The sequence below is a fragment of the Cavia porcellus genome, unplaced genomic scaffold (assembly GCF_034190915.1).
Source record: "Cavia porcellus strain 051 isolate PalLab524CR breed Dunkin Hartley unplaced genomic scaffold, mCavPor4.1 scaffold_25, whole genome shotgun sequence".
Taxonomy (NCBI): domain Eukaryota; kingdom Metazoa; phylum Chordata; class Mammalia; order Rodentia; family Caviidae; genus Cavia; species Cavia porcellus.
Window position 1 is genome coordinate 33,604,631 of NW_026947508.1, and position 11,146 is coordinate 33,615,776.

Genomic DNA, 11,146 nt, shown 5'->3' on the forward strand with positions numbered 1-11,146 from the left:
TGTCCTCCCTTTCCCTACAGCCCTTAGGGTGGAGTGCCCCTAAACAAAACTAGAGACTCCAGGAACCAGCAGCCTTCAGCACACGCGTGCGCGCGCACGCATGCGCACCTCCTCCTTTCCAGGGTTTCTGCTAGTTAGAGGGGCCGAGGAGCCTTATAGTTGTGAGTGCTGAATGGTGAGCCCAGCCATGCTGATGCTTACTGCTCCAACTCCCAAGGTTAAGGTCAGCAGAGGTCATCCCACCATCAGTCCCCAACTCTGAGCCTCCTGAAGTTCTGTTCCTCTTGTGGCACTGGCTGACACAGGCTCATACTGTCTGTGTAGTGTGGTGTGGGCCAGCCACATACCTGTCCTCCACATCCCTGAGCTGAGCCTGAGTAGTAGGCCATAGTGCAATGGTGGCAAACCTACAGCATGCATGCTGCAGCGGGCTGTCTATCACTAACAGCTCTAAAAGGTTTGCCATCACTGCCTTAATGTCGCCACACACACACACACCAACTCCTGTGGCTGTCACAGATATAATGATTATTGCCACCATTTGCCAGGTTCCTGCCCGGTACTTGACAGCCATTATCAGTCAGCACTCCCAGCTGTCTTGTGAGGTTGGTTGTTATCTGCCTTTTACTGCAGGGGATTGCCACCCGCAGAGGTGAGGTACTTTGCCCGAAGGTCATTGCCGAATGAGGGGAGAGGCTAGGAGCCCAGATCCGCCTTGCTCTGGTCTGCTCTTCCCACAGAGGCAGATAGATTGCCTCTGCACGACACACTCTAGGTGCCCTTGACTTCCCTCATCTCCCCACCCTGGCATACTCTACCCCAGACCCAGCTGAGGTGGCATCACTAGATAGATGGCACCTGTCTTGATTGGAGTCCCCAAAAGATCAGAGACAACTTCCTGTTTCAGATATGGCAATAAGGCTGTCAAAGGACACTTCCGCCCTTCTCTGTGATGTCAGCAGGCAGAGGCAAGAGTAACCCCCTAGTTCAGAGAGAGCATGCGCTTCCACAAGCCTTGTGGCTTCGAAGCTGTGTGAGGGAGACGGTGTGGGTACTCGTGACTGTGCCGTCCAGCTTCTGAGCTATTATGTGATAGTGCAGACTGTGTAATTGTGGCTGGCACTTCGTCAGTATGTGCTTATAAGCTCCAGACAGGAGGCAGCTGGGTTCTCAAATTTAGTGGCATATTAGCCTCCTCCACTTCCAGGCTACCCTATCTATAAGACTGGGATCCTGCTGGGTTCCCAGGCACTGAGCACTGCTGGCTAGCATGGATTCTTTTTTCTTACCACGTGCCTGGTTTGTCCTTGCTGCTGCTGTTCCTTTGAACTGGATGGCAGACCCATACCTGTTGCTGCCTGCAGGCAGCCCCTACCCTGACCCAACCCACCACAGAAGCTGCTCTGTTATGCCACGCAGCCTGAGCATATTCCCTGCACACCCAGGTTAACACAGTACTTTAGACAATGCGAAGAATGCAGATTTCAGGTCAGAAAGACCTAGACTCCTTCATCCCCCACCCTCGCCCTCTCCCGCCCTCTCCCGCCCTCTCCCGCCCTCTCCCGCCCTCTCCCGCCCTCTGCTGTCTGCTGCCAACTTGCCAAGACCAGTTGACTGTCTTGCCCCGTGGTCTTTGCCCCTCCCCTGGGCTCACCAGGCCTTCTGCTCTCAGTGTCACTACCATGTGGTCTTTCTGTGCCAAGCCCTGTTACAGCCTCACACTGCTCAACCCCTGAAGGCTTCCAACTGTCACCAGGTTAGAATCAAAGTCAGGGTTTAAAGCCTCCCTCTCGCCTTCAGCCCATGCCTGCCTCTGCCCTCTGTGCCGCCTAGCTCCAGATCTCCACTGACCAACACTTCCTCAAGCCCTGCCTCCACTAGCCAGCATTCTCTTCACCTGGGCCCAGGGACTTGTAACCCCAGGCTTGTCTTTTTGTGGCCTCTAATGTGTTCCCCAAGAGCCACAAGCCCCTGCCATATCCTAGCCTCTCTGACCAGCTTTGGGCTCCTGGAGGGTCTCCTGTGGGGCACATGGTGGGCACTCCCACTGTCTCCTGTCACCCTCCAGTGTGGGCAGGACTGATACCTCAGAAGTGGGCAGGAGGTGGCAGCTGCCCATGGGGAGTCGGAACAGATGGTGAATAACTACGCCATCGCCTCATCCTGTTTAGGCCACCAGGGGATGACACTAGTGAGCAAACAACCAGTCACATCCTGGTCCACTTCCCAGCTGCCCCCTGAGCCATCAAGGGAAAGGGCCACCCCATCTGGGGTTGAACAGAAGGAGAGGGCTCAGGCCAACAGGCTTGGAATCCCGCCCCACATCCACTCTGTGGCACTGAGCACTCTGAGAGAGCCTCAGCTTCCTCCTCTCAGAGGGACAGGGTCCTTTCTTTTCCTTCCCTAGAAGGAAAAGACAGTTTGGCATCAGGAAGACAGCAGGAGGAATTATGTTGGGCTGGATACAAGTTTAGATTTTTCTTTGGCATTTGAGACAAATGGATTCTGCTCTAGAATTTATAGCTGTGTAACTGCAGCTGCCATCAAGTCCACCCAGCAATGAACCTGAAAGTTGTACTTTCTCTTGAGGTAGCCTGCCTTGTCCCTATACTTAACGCTTTTGGCCAGGTACCTTTGTATAATGCAGAACCAGCACAGTTAGTTATACCCAGCAGCCATGTATGCACTCTGAGGAAAGCAGTGGTTTCTCTCTTTACCTGTGAGGGTTAGCTTACACAACTATAAAATGGAATTATGCTGTAGTTTCTTACATATTCCCAGAGTTGTTAGGAGGTTCACATCCATTATAACGTCTACCTCAAGCAGTTCTGGATTCCAGTAAGAACTAGAGGTTGTTTACGCCCTCTAAAACATTTACAGGCTTTAAAGGTGGGGCTATGAAATGTGAACCACACCCTTTTCAAGGTCACATAGAGTCTCCAAGCACTAGAGTCTCCAAGTTCCCAGTGTTGGTTGGAAAGTTCTAAAAAATCTAAAATTTGCAGCGGGACTGGCTTTGTCTCCAATTACCAGATGGGGAAACCAACCTGTCTCTAAGGCTGGACAGCTGTTAAAAAGTGGTATCGGATTCCAGTCCAGGACTGCCTGGCCCTGGAGCCTCAACTCTGGCCTCCACTGGTCCCTATTTCCTGATCACCTGCTAAAGAGTCCTTTGGGATCCTGGTTAAATGGTGAGCTCAGTAGAGGCCTGATCAGAATGACCTTGAGTGCCAAGCAAGGCAGTGTGATTTTCCTCTGCAGTTTGGGGCAGCTCCTGATGGTTTTCTGGGTGGAGGAAGTAAATGGTAGAGATGTCATGGCCTGGAGAGCCAGAGAGGGGCAAGAGTTTGTCAGGAGAGGCTGTCTTTGGGATGAGGAACCTAACAACCTCAGATTTATCTCCCACCCATGCAGGAAGGATGTAGTGTGTGAGGTTTTGGGGACTCGGCGTAGGCCTGAGGGTTAGGAGGCTTGTAGTTCTGAGCGGGCCCATAATCCAGCAGTTACTATTCAGGTTTCTGAGATACAGTGTCCTGTGTAGTAGAAGAGGGCGCTTGAACTCAGCCAGGGACAGACTGGGCAGAGAAGCTGGGGACCGTGGAAGAAGGGCTGGTCCCCATTTCCCAGGACACATGTCAGAATGGGGTTCAGTAGCTATGTTCCAAAGGACCAAGACCTGGGAGCCACTTCCTCTTTCCCACAGGGTTAAGTGCTGTCACTCGCACGGTTCCACCCGTCCTCCCTTACACTAGGCAAGCCCTGGCAGGAGGCTGTGGCAGAAAGAAGCATTAGGAATCAAAACCCCCAACACTGCTACCCCTCAGGAGTGGAAAGACTGAAGAGCCACAGTAGGTCAGGGAAAACGGCTCCTCCAGCGCGCCCCCCATCCCCAGCTGAGCCCCAACATGAAGGCCAAATCAAGTCCCAGTGCAGATGTGGCCTCAGATGTCATCCTGGATGCAGTCATAAACCCAACTCCAGCCACACCTCTAACCTAAACTGCGTAATCAACTTCAATCTCAGCCCTACAGAGAGCACTGACCTAACTGACTTCCAAATCTACTATGGTCCCTACCTCGGACCAATCCTAACTGTTCCTCAACTGCAAACCTACCCTAACAGCCTCTCCCAACCTCAGGTCTTTTCTAACCCTGACCCTGGTCCAAGCCCTGATTTCAAACCCTAACTTAACTCCTACGTTAACAGCTGCATCTTTCTCAAACTCAGCCACAGTCCCAATACCCCACCTAATGCTGCCTTTCATATTCATGTTCACTCTACTCAGCCTTTGCAGCCCTGTGCAATCCCAGCACCACCTCGAAGCCTCCTGAGTGTTCCAGTGCTGGCCCCATCCCAGGCTCTATCGCCCTTTCCTGGGTCTCTGGACACACACACACACACACACACACACACACACACACACACACACCCCTACCTCAACATATGCACAAAAGTGCTCAGCACACACCTTGACAGATGTGCTTACACCTGGGTGTCCACACACACACACTAGCCAGGGAAGGAAGGCCAGGCTGGCCTCTAGTCCCTCCTCACCAAGCTCCACTTCGTTCAGTCCCTTCTTCAATATTGACTCTGGCATGCAGGCATTCCTGCCCCACCAGCCAGCTGTCCAGGCATCCAGCCAGGTTGGTGGAGCAGATAGAGCGGCCAGGGCTATCCTTCCTCCTGGGCCCCACTCACCATAGGTTATACAGTGGCCTATGCTGCAGGGTACAGCCAGTCTCCAGGACTGAGCAGGGGGGCAAGGCAGAGTCCACCTACACAACAGGGGCTGCAAAGGGGACTGAGATCCCACCAGAGGACACCGCAGGGAAAGGACTGGCAGGATGGAGAAGCCACGCAGAGTGAGGATGGGCTGTGACTCAGCACCAGGAGGCTGGTGGAGGCCAGGAGCTGCTGCTGCTAAGAATATAACTGAATGGCCCTTTGCTGAGCATTTCCTGCAGGTCGGGCACTGGGCCTCACTCCTAAACCTCATTTTACCCTCCAAAGAGTAACCCGCCCTACTAGGTAGGTATTAGTATTGGTCCCCCCAGGGAACACAGGGTTATTACCGAGTCTCAGTGAGGAAAGGACTCCTGCCCACATCACACATCAAAATGGGGCAGTAGGTGGAAGTTGAATGCAGTCTGGGAGTGGGAGAGCCGAGTCCTTCCCTAAAATCATAGCTGCCCAGCCTAGGAATATCCTTGGCCTGCAGCCTTAGCTGTCATTCGAAGTCCTGTGTCCTGACCTCCTCCTTCCCAGGCTGACTTACATTTCTCTGAATATCCCAGACCCATCTCACCCCCTGGCTATTCCAAATGCAAGGCCCTCTGCACAAAATGACCTTCTTCCTGTCCCTCCTCATTCTCTAAGCATAGGCACTGGCACAGCCCCCTTGGGGAAGCCTTCCTGAGCTGACCTATCCACCCCTGCTGCCACATTGTCCTGCTATGCCCCACATGCTGGTACAGCCCAGTGACCCTCACCCTAATTGTCCTGTGGCATAGTCTGCTCTGGTTCTCTCTCGTTAAGGGCATGGCTGGTACCCCAGAGGCTGTGGTGCAGAAGGAACACAGGTCTCAGCCTCACTGTGGGTCAGAGTGGTGCCCAGGGAGGAGCCTGGGCTCTGCCAGACTGGGGCTGGTCTCTTATCTGGAAGGGCTGCCCTGACCCTTATCTGATGTGGTCCGAGGCAGCAGATGGGATGCTGACAAGGGCAGGAGGTTACTCAATAACCCTGACCTTGTTAAAAGGCCTGTTCTTTCCTGGCAGCAGAACCAGCATCTTCTCTCCTGGTTTCTGCTGCCATGAACACCTTCCTGCTCTCTGCGCTGTGCCTTGGTGCCTGGGCTGCCCTGGTCGGAGCAGTCACTGTGCAGGTAAGCCCCCTACCTGCCAGGTCTGGGGGTGCCAGGGCTTATCTCGGGCCAGAATGGAAGTACACTGCTTCTGGGACTTCTCAGTCCTGCCAGGCACACTCTTCCCCTGTCAGCCCTGGAGAAGAAAAGACCTAGGGAGAGGATGGCTCACCTGCCAGAAAGGGTTTCTCCCCAGTGCCCCACTGTGACCCCTGGGAGGAGGGGGTTACAGCCTCAGAGAGGCTCTGAAAGGACCAGGAGCATCCTGCTGGGAAATGAAGGAGCTGGAGTCAAACCCCGGGACTTCTTCCTCATCCTGGGATCCTAGGGCTGTGGAATCCAGTGGATCCTAGAGATTCTGAGGAACGCCTGTGCCTGCGTGAGCAACACCAGCCACAGGCCCGGCTGGTACCCAGAAGGGCTTCCACTCACCAGAATAGGCTCATGGAAACTGTTTTTGGGTTTTTTTTTTTTTTTTTTTAAAGACAGATTCTCAGTGTGTAGCCCGTGTTGGCCTCAAACTTGGGATCCTCTGCCTCAGTCTCCTGAGTGCTGGGATTACAGGCATGCACCACCACACCTTGCTCTGCAGAGTTTATTGCTTCTTAAACAGAAACCAGGCAAAAGCTGGAGGCAGAGGGTCAGCCACAGTGCTCTTAGGAGGGGGAAAGACTGCCAGGCCAGCCATGTGGAAGGAGGTGTTCTGGTCCTGGCTTCAGGGTCCCTGGAGTGCCATATCCATTTTCTCCATTCCTGTTAAGACAGCGTGCAGAACCTGAGGCCCCCAGTGTGCCCAAGGTTATGTGGCGAGGCCAGGAAGGCAGGCAGCAGCTCTGGACACCCCTCCCCCGCTGCACACACACTGTCCCCAGGGGGTGTCCGATCCTCGGGCTGGGACCGGGCTGGGACAGGGCTGGGACCGCAGTGCTGGGACGTGCCAGGCTTCACGCTCAGCTGTTTCTCTCAGGATGGAGATTTCTCCTTTTCTCTGGAGTCAGTGAAAAAGCTTAAAGACCTCCAGGAGGCCCCGGAGTCCAAGGTCCAAGGCCGCAGAAAGTTTGTGGCTCCACCGCTCTGCAGCTTCTCAGGGTTTCCGGAAGAGCTCCGGCCTGTCTGCAAGGAGCCCAACTCCCAGGACATTCTGAACCGGCTTGGTGAGCGGGCGGGCATCTTCTGGCAACTCTTGGGGAAGAGATGCACTCTGATTGGTGGGGTTTGGAGGGGCTCGATTCTGATTGGTGGGTATGTAGAGCACAGTTTAGATGAATCCTAAGTGGTTAGAGATGATTGGTAGGTGGCTCTGCATGCTGTATCTGGTCCCAACTATACTTCCTTTCTGGGCAGAGCTCCCCTCCGAGAGGCTGGCTGGAGTGGTCTGTAGACACTCAACCTTCAGAGAGGACACCCCTGGGGGCTGGGGTAGAAAGTGCCCAAGATTTGGCTGAAGGGGAGCAGGCGAATTCGGGGACGGGGAAGCTGGCATCACCAGGGGATCTCTCTCGTCCAGCGGTCATCGCTCAGGACCCGAGCACCTGTGAGATCTGTGCCTACGCCGCCTGTGCTGGATGCTAGGGTGGCCTTGCTCGCTGCCTTCCTCCCAGAGAAATTCTTTCTTCTGCTGGAAGGGCTACCAATGAGCCTTCCACTCCTAGCAACTCAACCTATACTGCCCCAGAAGGGAGCCCAGAGAGGGGCTGCAGGACTGGGGGCTCCAGGCCCAAGACCAAGCTTTCCAAGATCCATGCCAACCCTCAGCTAATAAACCAGATTCCAGAGTACTGCTGTTGTTTTTGTTCTGTCCTTCAACCATCACTCTGGCCACGGTGCAGCTCATGGCTGCTATCCTGGCCTGGAAAGGTCGGGATTAGTGTGCAGGCTTCCTGCCACACTCCCCACTCCCCACCCCCGGGGCTGCTACCACACACAGGTTCGGAGGAAACCTGAACCTCTAGGCCGCACCTGGTGAGGGCTCTCCACTTTTCCTTTACATCTTTAAGGTCACCAAAGTGAGCACAGCAGCCTGTCTGAACTGGTTCTCTATGACATCAGTGTCCAAGTCTCGATATCATCCCTGCACCCCCATCCCCAGGGTCTGGCTCCCTCTCACCATGCCAGGTTGCCTCTCACCCTCCCCTACAATTCCATCCAGGCCATACCTTTGATCCCCCTCATGTCTATGACCCTCTTCCCGTGCTCCTGGCTGGGAAAACTACTCAGGTCCACGGCATTTTCTGAAGACACCATTCCTGATTCCCCACACAGGAAAACATGTGTGTTCCCACCCCGTCCTTAGTGCTATCAGGGTACTTTGATTGCCCACATCCTTTGCACAGCTCTGCCCACCTGGCTGTGTAAAGGCTTCTGTGCCTGTGGAAGATTGCCTTACCCCAGACACAATGATTTCTACCCACACGATGCTTGCATGAGGGTGTAAGACGGCAGGACAAAGCTGGTACTGCTTGGTTGCTGGCCTGAGCTCCAACCCAAGATTTTTAGCAAAATCACTTTCACTCCCTGTGCCTCAACCTCCTTCTCTGTAAAACTGGACATTGATGGTACTTGTCTCCAGGTTGGGTGACATAATGCATTTAAAGTTCCCAAGTCAGTCCTGAGAAAAACAGAAGAGGAACTCAGCAGTAAAAACAAATCAAAGACTAGGGTTAGGCTGAGAATGATTCGGACAGGCATGGGGAGGACAGGTGGGGAGTAAGACCAGTTAGTAAAGATCCAGAGGACAAAGGAAGAGAACCCGACAAGGCCCTCAGGAGCACCACCAGGGGTCCAAGCAGGACTTCCAGGGGCTGTGGGACTGATTCAGCGGGTGATTCTCTTCCAGCTGAGATCAGGAAGGGCTTTATGAAGGAGGAGAAGGATCATGTTTTCAATAGCTCTTGGAATTTGGGATTTGCAAATCAACATGGAGGTAGGAAGAGAAACTTCCAGAACAGGAGGCCAGTGGAACTGGGAGGAACTAGGATAGTTCAGTATGGACAGGCTGAAGCCTGAAAAGCAAAAAGAACGGGCTCAAGCTGACATGTCATTCACGAGCTGTGTGTCCCTCTCTGAGTCTTGGTTTTGTCTTCTGGAAACGGGGTGATGACAGATCCCACCTCTTCAGTCTGCCGGGGGATTTGTGGAGATGAGTGGCGGGTAGAAATCCTTCAGTGCCTGAACTCTGGAGCCAACGCTGGCAGTGAATCCTGGCTCTGCCTGTTCCAGCCGCGTGACTTTGGCAGAGAATTCGTTTCCTGTTCAGCAAAGTGCGAGGAGGATGCCGACTCTGCGAAGATTAAATGAGTGGACCCTGGGACAGTTCTTAAAGCTTCGCCAGTTAAACAAATTAAAAGGAAAATTGAAAGATAGCTTTAGACCTATGAAAATGAAAATAGCATCCCAAGACTTAGGGGGTGTGGCAAGAGCAGTTCAGAGAGGTAAGTGTGTAGCAATAAATACCTACAAGGAAAAGAGGAACGATCTGAAATAAACAACATTAAACCTCAAGGAATGAGGAAAAGAATAAGCTCAGAGCAGAAATAAATAAAACAGAGACTAGAAAACAGTAGGGAAGATCAGTAAAACTGAGGTTTTTTTTAAAAAAAGATAAAAGTGACAAATCTTTAGACTAAGAAAAGAGAAAACTCAAAATTTTCTTTTTAAGTTGGGAACAAGACAAGGATGACCATTCTTGTTACTTCTATTCAACATATTTTCTGAAAGTCCTAGCCAGAATAATTAGACAAGAAAGTAAATTTAAAAAGGATCCAACTCAAAAGAGAAGAAACTGAAATGCCTCTTTTTGCAGGTAACATGATCTTACATATAGAAACCCTCAAGGCCCTGCCAAACAACTTGTTAGAACAAATAAATTCAGTAAAGTTGCGGGATACAAAAATTAACACACAAAAATCAGTAATATTTCTATACATTAACAATGAACTAACCAAAAAAAAAACCCAAATCAAATAAATTTGATTTACAACAATAAAAGGAAGAAGAGCAGGAGAGGAGAGGAGGAGGAGGAGGGCAGGAGGGGGAGGGGAGGGGGAGGAGCACCACTGGCCCGCAGCTGTGTGCAGCTTCCAGCCCTGTGAGGCTGCTGTCACCAGCCTCACCTGCACTAGACAGGTGCTCTGCTCTGCTTGTCCCTTCGCATTCTCCACCAGACAGATGGGAACCCGACGAACCCAACGGGTAGCGATGAGTCCAGGTGGTGCCTGGGCACAAGCTAAACTTGGGAGGTGACCCTGGAGAGCCGCAGCAGGGCTGGAGCACTGCTGCTGTTCCTCTGGGTGAGGTGCTCACAGGATGCGAGCTCATGAGGAAAGCTCAGGCTGGCCTGAGTGGTGGCAGAGGCAGGACTAGAGGTCTGGAGAGCTGCAGCGGGACTTGCACAGGGCCCTGGCCACGGAGGAGGGAGAGGAAGAGGCGGGAGCTCTGGGAGACAGCAGGACTGCAGTTGGGTCAGGCAGCAGTCAGGATTCCCCTGTGGTCTTGGAGGCTTTGGGATAAACCGGCCCTTTTGCAGCTGTCCTCCGCCCTGGCTCTCAGGGCGAGGGCAGAGGAGGTGCTCACTCTGGGCAAAGGCCCTGCTCCCAGAATTGCTAACACAGCTCCTGGCTTGAGTTCAGGCCATGAAGGCTGCCGTGAAGATGCTACAGTTGCCAGCCTCTGTGGGCCGCTGACATGGAAAGACAGGAGCAAGGGGGTCAGAGAACCAGCCCTAGTCCAGATGTGCTGGGAGGAACCTGCGGTACCATTTTGCAAGTGCGTGACCCCAGGCTAGAGATTTCTTTCTGTGTGCATGACTCTGTATTTAAAGGAGATGGAAGGACTCTGAGTTGCATGTGCCAAGTTTTTAAGGTGCCTGGGATTTAGCTTGTGCTCAGTAAATCTTGACTATTGCTCCAGCGGGAGCTCAGGGAGACAGGACAAAGGTAAAGGGTGGGGACAGAGTTTGACCTTGATAGACTGGAGGGGCCTGGTGATCTTCCCTCCCATGCACCTTCTCCCACCTCTGCCTGTCCCATCAGGAGCACAGGAACTCTGACTGCAAAACTGGGGGGCTGTGGGTTCAGCCTGAGGGTCCCAGAGTCTGGGTTACTCTCTGAGCTTGGACTCCTTATTTATGAAACCAGGTTTTGTGAGTCAGCTCCTCAGACCTTGAAACCTCAGGGAGATTCCTGCCTGTTATCTTCTGCCCAACCTTTCTCCTCTGCCCATCCATCTCCCCAGCGCCTCCACCCATCACTCTCTGGGATGGACAAACAGACACTTGGCCCTTT

The 11,146-nt window shown here is 53.1% G+C and overlaps 1 protein-coding gene across 2 annotated transcripts; it reads left to right on the forward strand.

The window, feature by feature from the left end:
* The first annotated feature begins 5,726 nt into the window (after window positions 1-5,726).
* Window positions 5,727-7,642, forward strand: Guca2a (guanylate cyclase activator 2A). Of its 2 annotated transcripts, none has more exons than XM_063235108.1 (3): window positions 5,727-5,885; window positions 6,832-7,018; window positions 7,209-7,642. In XM_063235108.1, the coding sequence occupies exons 1-3, from the start codon at window positions 5,814-5,816 to the stop codon at window positions 7,307-7,309; spliced, it is 360 nt and encodes a 119-aa protein (XP_063091178.1). In that variant the 5' UTR covers window positions 5,727-5,813; the 3' UTR covers window positions 7,310-7,642.
* The last annotated feature ends 3,504 nt before the right edge of the window (window positions 7,643-11,146 follow it).